This window comes from Anarhichas minor, unplaced genomic scaffold (assembly GCF_050575085.1).
Source record: "Anarhichas minor isolate MPS153535 unplaced genomic scaffold, ASM5057508v1 ptg000055l, whole genome shotgun sequence".
Lineage (NCBI taxonomy): Eukaryota > Metazoa > Chordata > Actinopteri > Perciformes > Anarhichadidae > Anarhichas > Anarhichas minor.
The window spans coordinates 3,579,863-3,603,541 of NW_027466501.1; the positions used below are offsets into that span (position 1 = coordinate 3,579,863).

The following is a 23,679-nucleotide window of genomic DNA, read 5'->3' on the forward strand; positions in this document are numbered from 1 at the left end:
GTCAGCGAGGGGCAGAGGAATGGGAGGGAAGACAGCAAGTATACACATGTCCGTCACACTCCTTGCATTGGAAACACTGACCGCTCTTTCCGTGAGAGGACACACGTTCTATTGATTAAAGCTGGAGAGTGTGAGAGAAAACGATGTGCACTGTGTATACTAAAGCATTGTGCCAAGTAACAGCAACTGCTGCAGTGTTGGGAAAAGGTGAGAGGGGCACGATCATCTGTCAGCGCTCAACGAGATCCCCCCCTTTTGCCCCGTGATGGGCAACTAAATCAGCTGTCAGTCAGCATAGCTCTGGCCTGGAATCACGCTGTATGGATACACCCACTGTGCACGCACACACCTCAGCTTAGCTCCATCTGTCGAGAGGTATATTGGGAATCCAGGGCCACAAAAACTGTAGCACCACTGAGTCTCTCTTTTGACACTTTGCTCACATGTGTCCAGCACCTGGCTCCTGATTTTCCTTCAAATTCTACATTATGAAATGTCTCCGGATTGCTTTTCATCAAGTCTTCCCCACACTCCTTCCTCTCCCCTCCCTTTCCCCCCATTCTCACTCCCCCGCTTTCTCTATCCTGTCCTCGGCTCAGCAGCGCCTTTTTAATCAGAGCCTCACTCTGAACTTTTTTGCGCCATGTAATGCCATGGCAGCGGGGGCAGAGACAGGAGCGTGGCGTGTCAGAGGAAGCAGACAAACTGATGGTCTTGTCAAATCTAACATGCTGCTGCTGTTCAGGCTGTGCCGGAGCAGCAGCGAGATGCCTTCCACACTCTCAGCATCCACATGTGTCTGTTTGTTCATGTAAACGGGCATGATGGAGGCACATCAGGACTCAAACGTTTAATTCAAACACAGACCGTACTGGTCATCACATCGTTAGGGTTAGGGTAAGTATCCAAATACTAGGACATTAATAAGTGTTTAATCTTGTCCGTGAATTCCAAATTCAACCTGAACAAAATTAGTTTTGGCTGACTTTTCATTTTGTTGGAAACTTCCATTGTTTCTATCTGTGCACCTTTCTGAGGTAAACTGAGGGAGTAACCAGCTGGACATTAAACCATTCAGCAATTTGGAGGATGGCCATCTGTATGGCATAGTGTCCTCAGACCCTTTCAAATCTTCGACCATGTCGAAGTCTGAAAACAGTGGTGCTGCCGTGGCTGATCTCGTCGTGGAGGGATTGATTTGAAAGCAAAACCTCCAAACGGATTAAAAACTTGATTCACTGTTGTGAGGTTTTTATAATGTAATCCCAGTGAGTTGTCCATGACCTACATTAGGGCAGCCCTGGAACACTACAGGATACAGGCGACATGCTGGTACAACAGGAGGTGAAGCAGGGTTTAGGAGAAATCCAATACTCAGTTAAAAGGTCATAGAGGGAGGAGAGAGAAGGACGGACAGATAGATCTGTTAGAATAAAATTCTTCACTCTTCCTCCACACTGGTCAGAACCTGCTGAAGTGAAATGTGTATATAAGAATGGAACATGGTTTAATAGACTACAGAGTGTAGCACATCGTTTTGTACTGGGGCACCGGGAGGGCTTTCCGATGTACCACTGTCTCAGAAAATAAAAGAAAGGTTCAATTTAAAACAGGAGAGGAGGAAAGTAAGGCTTCGGAAAAAGCACAACTTTGATCGAAAGACCCATTTAAGTTTGTCAGATTGATCAGGTCGTAGGAAAAACATTGATTCATTTATGAAAAGATGGGTTGAAGATCTGAAAGCAAGAAGTGGCAGGTTGCAGTCCCAATCATGGCCTGATCAATGCTTTTTTAAGTAGAACTCCTTCATAGCCACAGGGTTTCCGCCAGAAAAGTTGTTTGGCCCGATGGCAAGTATCTTTTGATGGGGGCCTGGCGCAGGCCAGCGCAGCCTATTGGCAGCATTGAGGCAGGGCGTGATAGCTTCTGTGATCACAGAATTGCTGAGCTTAGAATTTAAAAAAGCTATGAAACCGATTCCATAGGGCGTGTCAGTTACTGACAGTTACGCTAGATAGCCAAGGTTACTATGTAACGTTAGCTTGTGATAGCGTGACGGTAAAGAACACTGATCTCAGACCTGCTGTTTTCCTACAGTGCAAGGTTTTACAAACAGATGTCACTGGTGAGCTTTCCCACCATTATATCACAACTGGGTCTCACTCCCAACTCGTCAAATACCGATGGTTGGTCGGTGCCCCTCGGCGTTTGACACCGATTCTCAACTGAATCTTCAATCTTCAACTGACGCGAATGTAAACCCACTGTTGTCATTATTAGACGCTCAGAGCAACTGCGTAGTATAAAGAGCGAGATAGTCAACACAGGAAGGGTGGGAGGGGAGTTGGATGGGTCAGACAAACAAAGGATTTTCAGTCAGGAGACCAGCGTTTGTGTCCTGAGTCGTTAGGCATGCTGGTCACGTGAATCGTTAGGCAATCGCTAGTCATGTGAATCGTTAGGCAATCGCTAGTCATGTGAATCGTTAGGCAATCGCTAGTCAAGTGAATCGTTAGGCAATCGCTAGTCAAGTGAATCGTTAGACAATCGCTAGTCTAGTGAATCGTTAGACAATCGCTAGTCTAGTGAATCGTTAGGCAATCGCTAGTCTAGTGAATCGTTAGGCAATCGCTAGTCATGTGAATCGTTAGGCAATCGCTAGTCATGTGAATCGTTAGGCAATCGCTAGTCAAGTGAATCGTTAGGCAATCGCTAGTCAAGTGAATCGTTAGGCAATCGCTAGTCAAGTGAATCTTTAGGCAATCGCTAGTCAAGTGAATCGTTAGGCAATCGCTAGTCAGGTGAATTGTTAGGCAATTGCTAGTCACATGAGTCTTTAGGCACTCGCTAGTCACCAAGCATTATTTGTTGTCGCCAATTGTGGGAGGGGGGGGGATTACGGAGTAAGGGTGTGTATGTGTGTATATTACTAAGTTTTTTATTATTATCATATATTTTTTATTTTATTTATTTATTTATTTATTTACTATTTGTATGTGTATATTTGTATGTGTATGTATGTGTGCATATGCATATATATATATATATATATATATATATATATATATATATATATATATGCATGTATATGTATATATACTGTGTTTGTATGTATATATATATATATATGTGTATGCGTGCGTGTACTCATAGTAACTTATGGTTGATTTTTAATGCATATCTTGAAAATCAAGAAACATTTGATCACAAAAAAAGAAGACTCACTAAGTAGAGAGGTCTCGATTTACTGCCCCTTTTGAGTATTATGGTTTTGAGAATAGTCTACCAAGTGCAGTGCAAAACGTTTATGGTGTAGTTCTGTAATCATGGGGCAAGTTGGGGCCGCAACCTTTTCAGGGGTTTTGCTTTGGTGCAAGTTATTCTGTTTTTGCACCATGGGTGAGGGGAATGGAGCACAAAACATTTGGAGTAAGGTGCAACTGGGAGTGTAAATGTTAGTCATAAGAAAACCCTAGAGCCATCCAGAGATTTGGTAGGTAGAGTTAGGGAGGACCAGTTTATTAAAGGAAAAAAGCGACCTCTTTTGTTCTGTTTTCATCACTTTAGATACAGTTGCAACAAAACTGACTGTGGGAAACACAGTGGGCATCAAAGATTTAAAAGAAAAAAAAATTAACAAAATAAAGACAGAGAGACGAGGAAGAACGGAGAGGAGTGGAGTCGGGGATACAAGCACAAGCGCCATGGCAACACATAGAAAGAGGAAGAAAAGAGTTACCCATAAGTAGCCGCCGTTTCACCCGCTTGTCCACATCAGCTACTGACGTGGCATTGAACTCAGAGCTCTCAATTGCAGCCTCATCTTTCTCTAAAACACAAGTGACAAGGGGACAAACAGTGAGCAGCAGGTTAATGAGAAGCCCAAATGACCAGACCTTCAGCCCCTCTTGGCGTTTGAGCAAAAAAAAAAAAAAAAAAGCCAAGAAGCAAAGAAGCGATGAAGAAGCGCCAAAATCCCTGTTAGCATGTTAATCCCCAAACAAATGATAAATCCCCCAGAGCAAACAGAAGAACAAAACAAAATGGATAAAATGATCAGTGTGTAGCTTACAAAATGAAGCGGTAGGTAGGCAAGTAGGTAGGGAGGGAGGGGAGGAGGTTCAGGGCTTACATATGAAGAAAGTCAACAAAAACAAGGATGGTTAGAGGTGTGGGGTTTGGGGGATGGAATGGGTTGGGGTGAACGTTAAGGGGGATTTTAACTCTGATGTTGACGTTGCTGTTGTCGCCGATGGAGTGTCTGTCTTCCATATCAAACAGCCACACTTTGTCAGCAATGATTCCCTTGCGTTAGGATGGAGGAGGAAGACGAGAAAGAGAGGGTGGGAGGATACATGTCCAACATTTCCAAGACAAGCTGCCTTGAATGTGGGAACAAAGACGGAAGCAAAGGAAAAGGGGGGTGACGGTGACAACAGGAAAGAGGAGAAAGGGTGGTACATGGGGAGGAGGACGAGAGGTCAAACGAGGGGGGAAAGATGACGAGATGATCGAGAGGGAATGATGGACAGAGTAGGGAGCAAGAGAGAGAGAGAGAGAGAGTGCAAGCGAGAGAAGAATGAGGAAAGACCGGATCAGTCCCATCATGGCCCGCAATGGGAGAGGTATGTGAGGGAAACAGGGGTGCAGACACTGAGAAATGGGGTTTGAAGGGGGAGTGTAGGGAGGGCATGCAAAGAAACAAAAACAAAAAACAAGCAGGAGGAGGTAGTCTGGGGGCAGCGCTGGTTGCCTGTTTGTCTATGGAACACATCACAACTGGCTTTGACAGTCAACGCTGGAAAAACCACGTTCCCAAAGCGGTGGTGGTGTGGGGGGGGGGGGGGGGGGGGGTTGGCCTTGGCGAAGGAGGTAGGATCGCTCTTGAGATTGCATGCATGTGGTGCGGCGTAGGGATGGTGGGTTTTGGCGATGGCGGGGATGGAGGCGGCCTTTCATTGGGGCCTGAGTCATTAGGGCCTGAATGAGCATCTCTTTGTGAATGGACGCCACTTGCCGCTATAGGACTGGGCTTTGATGTATACACACGGTCCTATGAGTTGTGATGGGGGGAGGGAGGGAGGGGGGTTAAAGGGGTAATTAATGTCCCATCCCCGGGCCTGGCCCACTACCGTTTTCTCTGTCTCCTCTCAGGCGCTTGATGGACAAAGTGGAGCAGTCTCTGAAGTACACTCCGGGAATGAAAGGAGGCTTTCTGGTGCTCAGCTAACGGGTGAAATGTGGCTGTGTGAATGTGTGTGTGTGTGTGTGTGTGTGTGTGTGTGTGTTAAATCAAGAGCTAGTGCATACCAGTCTGCATGCTTTTGAGCGTCTGCTTTCTTGAGTGTGTGAAAAAATGGAGATGAAATGTGTGTGCGTGTATGTGTGTGCGTGTGTGTGTGTGTGAGGGGTGGATGTGTAAGACAGGTTGAGAAGAGAGGAGTCTACAGGGCTAAGCAGTGGTTCAGAGGCCCACAGAGAGAGGGGGAGGGGGGGTTTAGAGAGCCGGACCTACACAGGACGAGGAAGGGGGGAAGAGTTAAATCACTCTACACTACTAAAGCTAGGAGGAGAATGGTTTAAAAAAAAAAAAAAAAAATGCAGGAGGACCAGGGTCACTAAAAACAACAACAGCAATAAAATATGTACTGCAATTCAAAGGGAAAATGAAGCGCAGGCTCTCCCATGCAGCTCGACAAGCAGACAGACAGACAGACAGACAGACAGACAGACAGACAGACAGATGCTGATTAGTGGAAGAAGCAGTGGCAGACAGTTGGACGATGTGGCACACGTGAGTGGACACATGCAGTAGAAAGAAGGGTGCAAGTCCCTGCCTCTCTGTTAAGGGGTGTGGCACAAGAAAGCGGGCTGATGGGGATGAGGCATGGAGGTCGATATGACGTTTCGGGGTTTTCGACGAGTCGCCCGCTTTTTTTTGTTCGGGACTTGTGAGGAGGTGGAGGATGAGGTGGTAGAGAGAGAGGAGGTGGAGGAGGAGGAGGTTAGGTTTTTGCTTTCTTTGGGAGCTTTGACTAAGATCAGGCTGCAATTGAGATGTCCATTTTTGACCACCCGTGATCCCCCACCCCCCGAACCCCAACCCACCCAGAGTCACTCTGTCCTCTTGTGCGCTGAGGATTAATCCTTTAAATCCACCTGATTTGGTTTAAACACGGATGCTCAGACAAGACAGGCAATCAGGTACTATCACCAGAAAGCAGCAGGAGGAGGAGGAGGGAGAAGAAAGGAGGAGCAGAAGGAGAGTGCTACACAGAAAGGGTAAAGGGGAGGGTGGTGGGAAGGGGGGTTCAAGGGAGGTCCATAGAGCAGTTAGGACACCCAGACCAGAGATACTGAGGTTCTTTCTCTTGTCAAAGTATGAAGAGAGACAGAGAGAGAGAGAGAGAGAGAGAGAAAAGACACAAGATGTTGGGAAAGGGGAGGGTTCCCTCTCATTCTGTTTCCTCTTCGCAGCCTTTCCTTGATGCTGTTTCATTTCTTCAAAGCAGCTGGAAACAAAAGGGGGTTATTGGCAGTCAAAACCGCAATCTGCTTGAGTGGTGAGGGCAAGAGATAGAGAGAGAGACAGAGCCAGACAGACAGACAGACAGAGAGAGAGAAAGAAGACGACAGACAGAGAGAGAGAGACCGAAAGAGAGAAAGAGGTGTTTCCAGTGTACGGACACAGCAGGAAGGACAGCACATCAAAATGACATCAGATTATTGTGTGTCCATGTGTGTTATCAACAGCATCGTACTGAGACGTTTCTCAGTTGACAGTCAGGAATGAGACAAACTGTATGTGTCCTCTGGGTGTGCAGGTGGTTATAACCTCGCCATGTTACATGCAACAAAGTGTTAAATCGCTCTCTTTGGTCTAAACCACATGGACAAGTTTACTTGATTTTTTTAGGGTTCATTAAGGTTTAAGCTGCCCAATTACAAATGAGCCAAACCTTGTAATCTAAAATCACATGGACTCCCAAGCAGCCCACTAATGGGACAGAGACTTGGTGACCTGTAATCCTGCCAGGTTAGAGATTTTGGCAGGAGGGGAGTCCATACAAATTCTGATTCCAAGCTCTAAACTGCGGGATTTTTTGCCTACAATTGAATGCTATGAACACCTTTTGTGTATCAAGTGGGAATCCACACAGGTCTTTTAGAAAAGGTCTTTTTTTTTGGTGTTTTTGGTGCCACCAAGGGCCTTTTGCTCTCATCTATGCAATTGAACCAAATTGAAGAGCTGCTACCTCAAAGTTCAAAGGAACTCTTATACATCTACTTAGAGTGTTACGGTGTAGGCCCACATCTTAAAAAATTATCTGAAAGGTTATATTCTTGCACTAGCGTTTTAGACAAACCATCTGTGATGAGCTAAAACATGTGGTGTCATTAACAGTGCTGACTCAGTAGTCAGCACTGTTAATGACACCACATGTTTTAGCTCATCACAGATGATTCGTCTAAAACGCAAGTGCAACAATTATCTGAGCCCAGTACGGATTCATTAATACCTTCAAATTGATAATTCCAACACAAAGGGAAACATTGTGTTTAACCAACACGTTCTGCCTCCCAACCTGTCACATATGGCCCACTTTTAAACCAGCTGGGTACCCCATTGGCAGCATTTTTCAGCGTGCAGGGCAACATTACGTATGCAACATAAATTAAGTATGTTACTTTGGCTACTATGTCACGTTACTACTTGTTTCGATTTAAGCAACAAAACTACTTGGTTAGGTTTAGGAAAAGATGATGGTTTGGGATTAAATAAGTTTGTTTGTTACGTAACTTAAGATAAGTAAGTAATTAACTAAACTGCGTCATGTATCCTACGTGACGCAACTAAGTGACAGTTAAGTTAGTTCCATAAATTAAGTACGTTAAATAAGTACGTTACACAACTTACAATAAGTCATTGTTGAGTTTTGGTTCCACTCGGGACACAAACATTAGCCTTCTGGGTGAAAGTCCTGTGTTTCTTTGACCCATCCATCCACCCCGACATCCTGCCTACGCAGACTTTGTCTCTCTTTATAGCCCAAGCTTAAAATGGAGCCTGAGATGGACAGGCGGTTTGGTACGCCGTCAGCATTGCTGGGGGCGTTATACCAGACCATTGTGGTGAAGAGGGAGCTAAGGCGGAGCTCTCAATTTACCAGTCCATCTACGTTCCAACCCTCAGCTATGATCATGAGCTTTGGGTAGTGATGGGTAGTGAAGAATGAGATTGCAGTTACAAGCGGCCAAAATGAGCTTCCTTTGTAGGGTGGCTGGGCTCAGCCTCAAAGATAGGGTGAGGGGCTCAGACATCCGGAAAGAGCTCAGGGTACAGCCGCTGGGGCCAGCTGAGGTGGTTTTGGCCTCTGATAAGGATGCCTTCTGGACGTCATTCTTTAAAGGTTTTCCAGGCACGTCCAACTGATAACAGGCCCGAGGTTGACCCAAACGCTGGAGAGACTACAGATCTCGTCTGGCCTGGGAGCGCCTCGGGGTTTCCCAGGAGTTGGAAAGCGTTGCTGAGGAGTGACTAGAGGTCACCCTGCATGTCCAAAACTGGCGCTAGAGGACTACGTGTAGCGTCCTTGTTTGAAACGTAGGGCCATTGACCAAACATCTGTATGTGACAAGTTGGGAGTGAAAACAGCCAGAATGTTCAATAAATCTACACACCATACTCTAAAATGAACATAAAACAGTAACCAGCTGACCACCTTGTATATTTGGTACTGCTTTTCAACAGAACATTAGTGCAGCAAAGTTGACCAGAGATAGTAAGCAATAAAGTTCTGAAACAACATCCAAGTGAGCGTTGGAACTGACTGAGACAGAGTCCATGCCAGGGGAAAAACAATTAAAACCAATAGGACAGCTAAACCCGATTAATGATTGGAGAGCTCACAGATGATCTGTCTGTCACTGACCACCTCCAACCCCAACACACTTCTTCCTCATTTTTTTTAATCAGCTGGACAGTGTGTGACAGTGTTAAGGGCCTTCTATCATACAACACATGTTACATCTGTGAGGGCTTCAGAGTCAATGTGTGTGTGTGCATATGTGTGTGAACTTGGAAGCCGTCTTGGCTGTCACTCACCGATGCAGGTCTTGCTGTCTGAGTGCAGGGCGTACTTCTGGTGGCAGCCACACACCGGACCGGTGTCTGTGTCGTCACATGTGTGCTGGCAACCGCCGTTGCCATAGTTACACGTCACTGGAGACAACACACACACATTCATTGGTTTCTTCTGGGTTGTTAGCTGTATTTCTTAGCTGTATGTTGATTCTAACAAATTCTCCAATGCGACAAAATACGTTGTTGGTCCATGCCTTCCAGAACAACATCTCTGTTTAAAAAATAAAACCTGTTTTCTGACTTATCATCTGTATCGTTAAGGTTGGCTTAGGCTTAGGAACAAAACCAAAGCAGTTAGGACAAGGGAAAGATCCAGGTTTTGGTTCAAATGATTACTTTGATTAGATTGGGGGACCATCGTCCCCCCCTAACTCGGTCTAGGTTCTTGTGTTTGAAATGTAGTTCTTGAAAAGGTTCCTGACTTCCTGGAAAACTTGGGGTCAAGAGAGGCCGAAGGCTAGAAAAGGTTTTGTATTCTTAATAAATTCTTAAAAAAGAAAAACAATTCGAACGAATGTGAGAAACACGATGGATCAGAAAAGATATGGAAGAATGAGAAAGAGAATGCACACGTGGAAGAGAGATAAAGCGAGGGCTGGAGATGGAAAACGTGAGAAAGAGGAGATTGTAACGAGGAGGTTTCACTGCAGGACCTTTCTTGAGAACTCATCAACCTTAGCCCTTATCCACAAGGGAAACTAGGTTTTAACTTGGCCCTAACAGCCCGCTAACTAGTACAATATAATGGGCCAGAAACTCCTGAGAAGGAGTTTCCCGTAACGAACAGAATTGATTAGTCAAACACTAACAATGTGAGACGTTAGTGAAAAGAAAAGAGGGTTTGAGATGATTCAAGAAACAATGAGGAGAGTGAAGGAGAGAGAGGATGTGGGAGTCAGAAAAACAGAATGGTGAAAATGGACAGAGAGAGAGGAGAAGGAAGGAAAGATATGTGTGTGTTTGTGTGTGTAGACATGAGTAGCTTCTCATTTCATCACTTGTTTACTGCCGTTCTGTGCCGTCATATGCTCAACAGGCCGGCACAGCACTGGGTCCCTCGCCATTAATGAATTTTACCACAGCGGGTGATGCATTAGAGACTTTCAGATGCTTTCACAATCTTGACACTCTCACCGTCTGAGAGGAGAACAAGATGTGTTGCCAAACAAAGTGTAACTAAACCCCCCCCCCCCCCCTCAAAAACAGCAGCCCTAAATTCCATGGCTGCAGGCACTCAGCGTGAAGAGTGAGACACAGGGATGGAGCCGTGAGGGGGGAGTTCGAGACATGAATTTTCTCCACTGAATCCTTCTGCACCTTCAGCTTGGCCTGAAACGCTTTGCTGATTTTGGTATTAAATGTCCACCCTCATATTTTACCGCTGAAGGCCTCCTGGAACTTGTCCATCATTGCTATTACAGATGTTGATTACAGGAACAGTTTAGATCCCTCATCACACCAGTACGTAACCTCAATAAATTCAAGTCTATGGAGCAAAGTTTTAATACCTCGCTGCCATGTGAATCGTAAAATAAAGTGACAAGTCAATTGACTAAAGATTAACAGATGACGGAGAGCGTTACGCAAAAGTGCGTTTGACTACATGTGGGAAATAAAGACATCCAATGTCTGTGAGCTGCTCATTTAATAGCTAGTTCACGCTTCATGACTTTAACCATGATTTTCAACTCAGTGAAAATTATTGAGCTCCCCAACAAAAGCCCCAGATCAGAGGCAAATTGTAGATGCATTGCAGACACATCATAGACGCATCATAGACCCATCGCAGACACATCGCAGACGTATTCCAGATGCATTCCAGATAACTATCAGGCTAAATATTTGGACCTGTCGGGTAGCCTGTCTACGAGCTATGGCCAATGAGAGCCCAAGACATGGGTTGAGGGGAAAGCTGGCGGAGGGGTCTCCTACTACAAAGCCGGACCAAAGTTGTTTTTACACCTAAGAAACAGTAAAGACGGGTGAAAACCAGCTGTTTTGTGAACTTGTTTGCCAATGACAACATCAAAAAGCATGACTATTTTTAGAAGAAATAATCCTGTAGTGTACATCATTTCCCGTGTCACTGCACGTGTTTTTGAGACTAAACGTGGTCATTGGGTATTCCTCCCGGTGAAAGAGTCCCTGTCGCCAGTCAGTCATGACTCCTGATTACAGTGTAGCATTATCAGTACAGCGATCTGACCGTTAAGAAAGTCATGTAGTGGGAACATAGCTTAATGTCAACAAATGTCAACAAAACCTACACATAAATCAGAGACTAAAGGTTGACCTTAAAGCCCACTCACTTCCTGGTGTGTGTGTGTGTGTCAATGTGGGGATGTAGGCCAGCACTGTAATAATAAAGAGGTCAGGTGTAATACGTACATGTACAGCCTTTCTGGTTCTTGGCCAGCTCAAAGCCAGGACGGCACTCGCACGACACCCCACCTTTGCCTGGTGCCTCCCTGCAGATGTGGGCACAGCCGTGGTCCTTGTTCATGCAGTTCATCCCCTCTGTGGACGGGACAGGGACACAGGAACAGAGATTTATGGAACTTTTGTCTGATTGAACAGAGGTGATCTCAGCTGACACGTCATCATCTCCACTGGCACACTTAAGTTACAACACTATAATTAGAAAAGAGCATCACATATAAATATTCATTACTAAATATTAAGTAACAGTTGGAAGTAACATTAGCAAACGACCCACCAACTTCAAATTCATTGCTGACCCATGAAGGGGAATTTGAAAACATTCTCTAAATCAGCCCCACCCACTTTAAATCAGTAAGAAGAGCCAACACTTTCGCACTCCCAAATTTTTAAATACGGCAGATTGTTCAGTGGCCCTATGCTTCAAACTTTGATACTCTATCAGAGACAGTTTAGAACAGAGACAACCCACTGAGAATCAGTTTCTTGTATCTGTGTCACGTGGGTTTCGCCACTGCCCCATCCCTTTAGGAAACTAGCGGCAGTTCCCGGGTCAGTTAATTGCAATGGGAGAATTGAACGCAAACAATTATGACCATTTATTTCGCTCTATAGTCACCAATGTAAATATTGGTCCCCTTTTTCACAAGCCACATACGGACAAATTAGATCTGGCAACTAACGTTTACGAATGCCCTAGCTAACTAATTTTTGTTTAGATAAATGTCTTTTAGCTGTGTAAATTCTAATGTTAGCAAAAGAAATTATAAAAACGTTATTCATCCATCCACACAACTGGGTGGCGTGGGGGTGTTGCACACGTCAGGACCATGCACACTTAGGAGGCAGGAAGTTTACCATTTCAAAACATTGGCGGAACTTGTAATGCATCATCTTTGTTATAAAGCATCTCTGGCTTCACTTCCCCTAAAGCGACAGTTTTGCACCCGCAGGGCTGCCTCTAGTGGCTGTATTGTGACGAGAGTAAAGGAGGAAGTCAGGTGATGTAGTGTAAAGACAGGCAAAATTCACTAAAGTGACAGGACGTTTGCCCAAGAGACGGCTGTTCGTGTCCCATTTGAAACCAAAAGTCCCCGTTGACTTATTTTGACTGACTTTTTTAGGTTAAGTTACATCACGTACTAAACTTACTTCGCTTACATAACATATTCAACTTACATGCCCAAGTTGAGCTATGTAACAAATGTGCTTATTTTAACCAAAAACAAAATATTTTCATAAACCTAACCAAGTAGTTTTTGTTGCTTAAACCCAAACCCAAGTAGTTTTGTAAATTCTTGGCAACATGAGATTACCTTGCGTGTTGAAAAATGATGCTAAAGGTCTACCCAGTGTGTTAAAGAGTGACCCAAGTGGTCCTGACCAGGCGTTTGTATGTGAAGAGTTGGGTGTGAGAACATGTTGGAATGACACAATCAAAACATGTAACTTTGGCAAAAAAATGTGTTCATGTGAGAACAACCATGTGAGATTACTATTTTTTTTTTTACTGTGAATGGGTGGACTCCACTGCTCACAAATGCTAGTTTCAAAGTTGTAGTCCCTTTATGCTACACAAGAAAAAACACAGAACAAAATACATTTTATGGTGGAGTGTGGAGGATGAATTGAGGAGTCTTTGGCCTTGTTCAGACTGCCAGCCCAAATCTGTTTTTGCTATATACAGATTGCATCCGCATTGATTTTAGAATGTCTGGACAGCAAAAAAAGAAGCTATTTTTGCAAATTGAATCTGTGGTTGGGTATTTCTGCATTTTACAGCGATTAAATCTTCGTAAGCTGGGGGAGGAAACAAGGAGGGGGAGGACGGACGGGCCAGTACTCTCCAGAGAGGCGAGCGGGGAAGGAGAAGCCGGCCAAAGATATCACTGAGCTCTGGGAAGAACTGGGAAAGTTTGTTTGTGGGTGTGCGGATGTCTACCAATCATGATACAATTGTATGTCTTCACTTGCAAAAGACAGTTTCTTTCACAAAGTGTGTGTATTGAATGTGTTTGCGACTGAGCTTTATTACACTCCCAACTCTTCAAAGTTCCGTTTAGCATCTGATACCGACACACTACTGTATGCCTGTAATGTGTGGAAACTGTAAGTTTCTTTTGAACACAGAAGTTGATTTTGAAAAGACGTAACATTAAATCCATGATGAGCTCAACTGAAGACGGGAAAAAACTGTTGGCGTGAGGTCTTGGTCCTGATGGACCGCAGCCTCCTGCCAGATGGAAGGGGCTCGAACAGTTTATGTCCAGGGTGAGAGGGGTCAGCTACAATCTTTCTTGCTCACTTAAGGGTCCTGGAAGCGAACAAGTCCTGGAGAGACAGCAGATTGCAGCCAATCACCCTCTCAGCAGAGCGAATGATGCGCTGCAGTCTGCCCTTGTCCTTGGCTGTGGCTGCAGCGTACCAGACCGTGATGGAGGAGCAGAGGATGGACTCAATGATGGCTGTGTAGAAGTGCACCATCATTGTCTTTGGCAGGTTGAATTTCTCCAGCTGCCTCAGGAAGTACATCCTCTGCTGAGCTTTCTTGGTGATGGAGCTGATGTTAAGCTCCCACTTGAGGTCCTGGGTTATGATGGAGCCCAGGAAGCGGAAGGACTCCACAGTGTCGACCGGGGAGTCACACAGGGTGATAGGTGCAGGTGGAGGTGGTATCTATGAGTCATAGTTTTAAGAGTTGTGCTATTGACCGAGAACACGTATTTGACGAGTTGGGAGTGAGAATGTGTTATTTCGATATGATGTTTTTTTTTAAATGACCTTTGGAAAATTTGAATAGCTGCTCCATGATGTGAACCTTGTGGGAACACTTTGCTCTTCATACCAATCAATCAAATCATGTGATGGGGGCAGCATCAACACATTTCTTTGGTAAGAAGCAATGTCAGAAGAAATCTGTCTCCTCGGGGACAAACAAAAGACCTTCACCACAACAATTACACTATTGGCGCCGTGCGAAGTGGCCGCCTGCTGCAGCAGCTCCCTGTGTGTGTTTTCATTTTTTAGTCTTTTCTTTAACGTTTGGTTCAAGTGACGGTCAGGCAATGGACCATAACTTTTCCGCAACTTCGCCGCGGAAGGCGAAGAGGAGGAAGTATGAACCTTTGGTACCGGCGATTCTAATGGGGAACGTGAGGTCTTTGGCAAATAACACGGACGAGCTTGGCGTGCTGGTGAAGACCGATAGGGATTTCCATGAGTGTAGCGTCATGTGTTTCACGGAGACATGGCTGCACGCGGATTTCCCAGACCAGAGTGCGACCGTACCCGGCTTCAGGACTGTTTGGGCGGACAGAGACGTTGTACAGAGCGGTAAGAAGAGAGGTGGTGGGATTGCAATGTATGTGAACGAGAGGTGGTGCAATCCTGACCATGTGTGTGTGAAGGACCGTTTCTGTAGCCCAGACATTGAACTGTTAGCCGTTGGGATGCGTCATTATTTGCCAAGGAAATTCTCATCCGCCATTGTTGTCGCTGTGTAGGTCCCTCCATCAGCTGACGCTGAGGCAGCAGTGGACACAATCCACTCCACTGTGTCTAGACTGCAGAGTCTAGACACTAGACTGCAGAGTCCAGAGCAATTACTGGAGACTTTAAACACATCACTCTGGATAAAGCCCTACCAACTTTTCACCAGTATGTTGACTGCCCCACAAGAGACAATAAAACTCTGGACCTTCTGTACGCTAATGCAAAGGATGCATACAGTGCCACTGCCCTTCCTCCCCTTGGTAGGTCTGATCACAACCTGGTCCTGTTAACATCAAAGTATGCTCCTCTGATGCAGAGGCAGCCTGTGACTACCAGGACTGTGAGGAGGTGGTCACAGGAGGCTAATGACGCCCCGCAGGACTGCTTTGAGTCAACAGACTGGGATGTGCTGTGTGGACCACATGGGGAGGACATCAACAGCATGACGGACTGCATCACAGAATACATTAAATTCTGTGAACAAACCACCATTCCATCCCGGACTGTACGCTGCTTCCTCAACAACAAGCCATGGATCACCAGTGACCTGAAAGCTCTTCTTAATAAGAAGAAAGCAGCTTTCAGGTCTGGGGACAGGGACGAGCTCAGGAGAGTTCATCGTGACCTGAAGGGGAAGCTCAGGGAGTGCAAGGACTCCTACAGGAGGAAGCTGGATGCCAAACTCCAGCAGAACAACGTGAGGGAGGTGTGGACCGGGATGAAGCAAATAACTCGCTTCAAGGTTGGAGGGAGACAACCAGGGGGCTCCCTGGAGAGGACAAACAAGCTAAACTGTTTCTTCAATAGGTTTAGTTCACAGCCTCCACTTGTCTCCTCCACACACTACACCTCACAAACACCTTTGTGCTGGTTGGAGCAAATTTTCATTGACACATCCAAATTTTCAACATCCTTCATTGGTGGTTTGCAGCGCTAGCGCTGATGGATTAAGTTACTGCTGTTACTGGATTAAGAGCTACGGTACAAGAGCTGTAGTTTGTTGGTAGCTGGGGGATTTCGTGGTTAGGAATTTCAGGTACAGGATTTGGAACTATATTGCAGCCTGATATTGATACAAAAAAAATACAATCAAGCCAGATCTAAGTTATTTCAAATGCTTAAAAGCTATTATTTGGAGGAATTTTCAAAAAACAATGGATAGACAAAAGGAATCCCTCTCAATCACCACGTATAATCCACTAGAAGTGTGTGGCGGTATCTGTACAAGCTACCTACTACACAAGCATTACATTTATAGGCACAAGGCCCACCATAGCTCTGTCAGATACGAAGCTGCCATATTTGACGGATGAGAACAGGTTGTTACATCACGTCATCATCATGTGTGTTTTCATGTGCATGTGCTCATGTGCTCCCTCTGCTCCTCTGTCTCCTACACTGTGTGCAGAGTGACCGAGAGCAAAATCTGTCAAGGCAGCATCTTCCCGAGAGGATAGTGCAAAGGTCTGCAGAGGTGTGGCTCTCTTTATTTGTGCTTTAGAATGTAAATGCTGTGAAACAATCGGAAAATAACACATCATTTCTCTGATTCCCTGCTTCATTCTCACAAACGCTGGCCGCTCTCTTCATTCAATCTCTAGCTTGCTCGACCATCGCTGCCATCTCTCTCTCCCTCGCTGGCTCATTAAGCCGAGGCCGAGTGGCCAACTTATGCTGGATAGTTTATAGTATCAACAGTTCTCTAGAAAGCAGGGCCACCACAGGCCAAACACTCGGCACATAAAAACAATAATAAATCACCATCATTCTTGAATGTGTCTCTGTCAGGATCCCTGTCAGACCCTACACCTCCCATGGCCACACAGCTGCAGCCACTCCAGCTGATCACCTCCTGCAGCCTGACACACCAGACTCAGGTCCCAATAACGATACCCCTGGCAATATATAAACTCTGGTCCTGCAGTCTGGGGTTGTCAGGTCGTACCGTCTTTCACCCGCTTCAACCCCGTTGCATCTTCTCCCTCGTGCGCCTGCCTCCGGTGTCCGTCGGTCCGGGAATCCCCCGTGCCCTCTGTGTTAACGGACTACTCACCGCCGCTCTGCCCTCCGTTGTGTTAGCGGACTACACACGCCGTCAAGCTGCCAGCTCTCCAGTGTCGAGCCACGGGACTCACACCGTCGATCTGCCTACTCTCTGGTATCGAGCCACGGGACATCACGCCGTCAAGCTGCCAGCCCTCCGGTGTCGAGCCACGGGACTCACGCCGTCGATCTGCCTACTCTCTGGTGTCGGACCACGGGCTCCACACCTTCACAATAAAACCTGTTTATATCAACTCCTGTCTCCTGTGGTCTTGCTATTGGGTCCTATCCGTGAACTCCCGTGACAGTCTCACTTTAAAGTTTGCAATTCATCTTTTCAGAGCTCTATTATTCCCACACATTTAGATATCTTGGAAATCATGATAGTCCATCACTACGTATATGTTGCTGCAGATGAGAATCCAAATGGAAATGGATATTACTAAAATAACACATTCGGGCAACTGTATAACCTTGGCGGAGCTCCTCTGAATACTTTTTAGATATAGCTGTGTTTGGCTGTGAAGGCCTTGCCCTTGAGGAGGCTCTCCAAAAATCCAAGAACCATATGGAAGATTAAAGCTGCAGTAAATAGCAAGTATTTCAATTTCAAAGACTGAAATGTCAGTCTTTTAAAAAAGGAACCAATCAGTCAGATAAGAACGATGCCGTATTTGGACCATTGTGGGTGGGGGTGATTACATTTCTAATGAATGAGAATAAAAACTTGAATATTCTTTGAGATTGAAAGGTCAAACGTTTATCAGAAAAAACCCGGAAAAAGATTAAAGTAAAAAACGCTGAGAAAACAAACTACTGCTTCATTTTTCAAGGTTGGATCAACCTCATCACACCATGTATTATGCAAGCAGTGGATAACCTGATCAAATTGTAATTTGCAATGATATTTAGCAATGAGGAAATACTCTTAAAGACTTTTAAGAGACATTGCAGCGAATTGGGCCTAACGAAAAACAACATACCAGGGTTTTTTGCTGGTAATAATACCACTTTAATCTCAAAGAATATAATAATAAGTATTTTCTCTTAAATTTATGCCTTTAATCCCTGAGAGATGTTTCTCTGAATATCACACCCCTCCCTCGCCTCTGTAATGTAATTTTTTCTTTTACCTACAATGGCCCAAATTGTCCGTTGTAGATAAGAGATTAATGTGATTCTCATTATTTTTGCATCTTTACTCCTCAAGATGTCCATTAGTGTGGTAGCACTCACCAAACTTCATCCATTACTGGTCCAAAGAAACACCCATTCCCTGGTCACCATAGCGAATAATGTCTCTTCATGGGGCCCAGGAGTGCTTCAAGTACCTCATTAGGGTGCCATTCCTTCGAGAGAGTCCCCTTCACAAACAAAAAGTCCTTTCTTAAACGCTGCCATTCTAGCTGTCCACTTCCAACGGGACAATTCCCTCAAAGTCCCAAATCAATGTACCCAAAGGAAATTGAGCATTTACATGATTAAGAAAAGATCAAACAGAACCTGCCCCTCTGTTTAACATTATATAATTCAGACGATATAATTCAGATAACATTAAAATGTAGGCAGGAATTGGTGCACAGTCAAAGTAGGACCCTGTACAACCCAGAAGACTAGCAGGGCAACAACGCCAGGGGGTAAAAAAACAAAAACATTAAACAGTTTGCCAAAGCGTGCGTTGACCCTGTTTGAAAACTAAACTCATAAGAAAGCCGAGTATCTATAATCAATTTAAACCTGGGAGAAGTCAAATAAACCGAGGAAGAGGGAGAAGGTGGACGCGGGACTGGGACTCGGCACAATCGAGCCTAAAGCAACAAACACAAACTGTGGCCTCTCGATGGGTCCGATGTGAGGAGGCAGTGAGGGGGAGGGGGAGGGGAGCGAGGGGGGAGAGCCGGCAGCTCACTGACACGTTTACTCATCAGACCTGAATAACGCACATGGGTCTCTGGATACATATTCAGCCGGATCTGATTTTGAGCCGTGTTTAGCTCAATGTCAGCGTTGACCTGCTGATACATGGGCAGAGACCACATAGACCCTATACAAACAAAGCAAATATAAAAGGGACTGACAAGTGATGCTGCACAGAAAACATTATTCAATGCAATACCTGCATCGTTCCCGCAAGACTTGATCACAACTTACATGTCGCTGAAGGACTTTTTCGTCAAGAAATTGCTGGTCCTCTTCACAAAAATCGCAAAATTCTTTAAAAAGATTTAAAGCCATTTCCTCTGCTTTCTGAAACACACACTCCTAATTCAGCCAATGCAATTGTTTTTTTAAAGATTTGATGTACTTACTTCCAAACATAGCCGAGCATTTTACATTCCCACCGACAATAAACTAAAGGATCACCAGTGTTTTTTGTAAAGCCACATTTTGTCCTCTTTACATTACTGCTAGGTAAAGTACTATGATACAGTGTTCCATGAAGATTAAATGAATTGAGATCTGGAGACTCAGCAACAATGGAGTCGAAGAGGGCAATCATACAGGTGGTTACACAATCAGACAGTCATGAGCAAAACCCCTGGTTCTACCGGAGTTATTTAGAAGATTTAAATGCACTTAAGTGTTAGAAAAGGGCGCTCAGTAGAGTGCAGATCTCCAACAGGTGTGTTTCCCTCTCTCATTTCCAAACAAAGAAGAGTCGAATCACTCCATTGTCCCTCCTGGCTCACTTAAAATCAACATAGAGACAAAGATAAAAAATTTAAAAAAGGAGATTTATTCATCACGAATCGAGCATCGTATCAAATCAAACACATGACCTCCGCACATAGATATTCAGGTAAGTGGATTATTTTAGCGTTCCAAGCTTTTTTAAAACTGTGACATAAGTCTACGTTGGAGATGCTAAGAACGGTTGACCGTGCGTGTGTTTCATCGGTTTCAGATAGAAAGTCACTTTTGTCAAAACAAGCTCAAGTTTCAAACTAAAATCAGTAGAGACTGATATCATGTGTGACATTTTGTCATGTAGAAGCAGCTAGTTGGATAGAGAAGGCTGATCAATAATCACTTTACTCACTCATGTATTTGCAGGGAACACTGTGTCCACTTTAAGTGATTTTTTTATTATTCATGATTTTTGTTTTTTAACATCTTATATTATATATTTTCTGGCATGATGTGTAAATTGATTTTCTGAAAGGAACTAAAATCTTTGACTGCCAAAAAGTAATCGGAAAATAATGATGTTGTGTTTTTTGGAACTGGTCGGCTTGAACATAAAGTATTTTTGATTTGAGTCGTTTTAGCTCTGGAGTGCAAACATGTGCATGCTCCTTTGCAATGAAGTGGTGTTTATGTCACTTTTAATGGCAATTCTTCAGTCAGCAAGGAAAATGTATAGAGAGAAGGTTGATGTTCCGTCCTTCCAGCTCAACGTGAAGTTTTGTTTGGATTGGGGAGGTCAGCAGGTTTACAGCTACCGAGGCTCTTCACCGGGAGCCCCGGCAGGTCCAGATAAAACACCGAGACACGTCTTCACGGTCCAGCGAGAGCCCCTAGGACACAGTCTGTCTCTCGCACAGTCTCTCCTCTGTCTCTTTTATTATCCTCCTGTCTGTCTCTCACTTTCACGTTCCCTGCCTTCCTTCATCCACCTCTCCACACATCTCGCTTTCTCTCTCTCAGGAACTCTGACTCCAGATGAGGTCCAAGCATATCACAGCCGTGTTATTACAACCTGACTCTTGCAGTGTTACACCCCAAAGCCCCAAAAGTCTGGCTGGCAGAGTATAATTCGAAGACAGAAAAAAAAAGGGAGGAATGAAGTGAAAGACAGAGACAGATAGAGAGAGAAAAAGTGAAGAAAGAGGAGAGGAATGTGGAAGAGAAAGGTATACGAGAGAGAGAGAAAAAAAAGAGAGAGAGAGAGAGTAGGATAATTTAGAGCCTCACAGTCGCTCTCCTCCCACTTTCCTCTGAGGTTGATGAGGAATGAGGTAATGCTGAACGCCAGTCTCACAGCCTGATCTTCTCACCAGGGAGAGAGAGACATTTCACACTTTCAATCAACTGAGAAGAAAGTGTGATGTTGACTTTTGAACATGTCGCAACGTTGGAAATTTGAATAATTCAACTATGAAAATACCAAATATACACAAATGAATATAACAACCTTTATCCTCTCTGGAAAGTTGTTACACTAACATTAAATCATGGATGCAAACCAACTTCCTCAAACTCAACTGTGATAAATCTGACATGATCATCATCGGTCCCACATCCCTCACTAAAACCAGTCACAACTTCTGCCTCACCATCGATAACTCCACTCTGTCTCCCTCCCCACACATCCACAACCTCGGAGTCATGTTCGACAGCAACCTCTCCTTTGAACAACACGTCAAACAAATCACCAGAACTGCCTTTTTTCACTTAAAAAACATAGTCCGTCTCCGCCCATCACTCTCCTCATCTGCTGCTGAAACTCTGATCCACGCCTTCATCACTTCCAGAATCGACTACTGCAACAGTATTCTTCACGGCACATCATCCAAAATCCTAAATAAACTCCAGTACATCCAAAACTCTGTTGGTCGCCCGCTCACCCACTCTCGCTCCCGTGACCACATCACCCCTGTTCTCCAGAACCTCCACTGGCTCCCCGTCCCACAACGGATCCAATACAAAATCCTTCTCCTCACTCACAAAGCCCTCCACAATCAGGCCCCCTCCTACCTCACCGACCTGCTTCACCACCACACTCCATCCCGTCGGCTCCGCTCCTCTGATGCCAACCTCCTGTCCCTTCCACTCAGGACCAAGCACCGGACATGGAGTGACAGAGCCTTCTCCATATCTGCCCCCTCCCTCTGGAACTCTCTCCCCAAACACATCCGAGACTGCACTGACCTTTCCATATTCAAATCCCAAATCAAAACCCACCTTTTCAAAACTGCTTTTAGTGTGTGACCATTATTGTGTGTTTCATGTTTTTAGTGTATTGCTTTTATATATGATGATTTTAATGTAAAGTGTCTTTGAGTACTCTGAAAAGCGCTCTATAAATAAAATTTATTATTATTATTATTATTACTCTGCCTCTGTTTTTCGTCTATTTATTAAGATTCCTGTCAACATTAACCAGCACTTAGAACAGTTACACTTCCTGGGTGAAATAATGTTCCGAACCTTAATGCTAATTTACAATCGAATGCTGCAGTACTTCGGTGCCATGCCGACACATTTCATTTACACACCCGCTGTGCTAATTCAAGCATCAGTTGTGGATTTCTTGCTCAAACTGTAGAAGTCTGTTTCTGCTTTGATTTGTGTGCATGCATACAATGCTTCATGTGTGCATGGGCACATCGTACGTGATCATGCCAACTTAACACATCACGCCAAAATTGCAGCCAGACCATTTTAGACTTTAGTTTTTAAACCCTAACCAAATTTAGGACCTTAAATATGTTCTCCTTTCTCACATGCACACACTGCAAGATTTGAAAATAATGGTGCATCACACACTTGAGGACATAATTACAAGCGATGCAGCGTGATCTCCTGCCATGGTGAAGCAGACGTAAACAAACTGTAAACTGATGTGGTGCAACAACTTGCTGTAGTCATACTTTGCAGAGAGAAAGAACAAACGCAGGAGGGCTAAACGTTGAGTCTGGATGAGTAAATAGTCTGGGAAACACAGGTTGTCTGTTCTTCAGCGAGAACTGAAGATTTGAACTCAGTTTTAATATCTGTCAGCAGTGGAACGCTAGCCCTTCTGTCTGCTTCTCTCTGAAATCACCTTTTGTTTTTCAAACAATGAGCTAATATTTCTCCAGGGAGTGCAGTTAGTGACAGTGTGGTCTCCATGTTCGCTTTGACAGCATGACAAAGTTGCAACAGGGGGCGTGGCTTAGGGAGAGGTCAACTGAGTCAGCACAGAAACACAGTCATGTTTCTACAACTATTGACTTGTGTGTGTGTGTGTGTGTGTGTGTGTGTGTGTGTGTGTGTGTGTGTGTGTGCGTGTGTGTGTGTGTGTGCACAAACTGCAGGGTTGACTGACTGCCCCAGAGACACGGTACATGTCTGTCTGTCTTCTGAGGAGATTCTTGGGAGTCGGAGAAAAACAGCAGTGACAGAAAGAAAAGAATGACACTGAACTGCCAATACAGCTGCCAATAATAAGAGCATCTGTGTGTACGATATGTGTGTTATGTATGTGATAACCAGCTAACGCACACATATATGAATTACAAGCCACACATAAAGAACTCCACTTAAAAGGCCTCTTTTAAAAGAAGCTTTTAAATAAGCCTCAAACGCTCAATCAAACAGGAACTATTTATACTGCTGTTATTCCTTCCTCTGGAAAGAAAACACTGTTGCATCACTGCTTTGTGATGTGCCGTGCCTTGTGTATCACTAATGTGCGATCATGTCATAGGCTACGTACCTTTTATCAATCTGTTGCTGTCAGTGAAGACATCAGTCTCTGCTTTTCTAAACATTTCTCTTCCATGTCATTTCTAGGAGGCCAATATTTAAATCTGACATTCAGCATTATTTTAAAATGTGCATAGCAGAATGGGACA

The 23,679-nt window shown here is 44.6% G+C and overlaps 1 protein-coding gene across 2 annotated transcripts in view; it reads right to left on the reverse strand.

The window, feature by feature from the left end:
• The window catches only part of scube1 (signal peptide, CUB domain, EGF-like 1), a 109,637-nt gene that overhangs the window by 39,485 nt on the left and 46,473 nt on the right, over positions 1-23,679 (reverse strand). Inside the window, exons 5-7 of one of the 2 annotated variants that reach the window (XM_076076071.1) lie at positions 11,534-11,662; positions 9,107-9,223; positions 3,740-3,829 (exon numbers count right to left, since the gene is read on the reverse strand). In XM_076076071.1, the coding sequence (XP_075932186.1) occupies positions 3,740-3,829; positions 9,107-9,223; positions 11,534-11,662 (336 nt within the window). The remainder of the gene's footprint in view (positions 1-3,739; positions 3,830-9,106; positions 9,224-11,533; positions 11,663-23,679) is intronic. The other variant, XM_076076072.1, reaches the window with a different exon arrangement.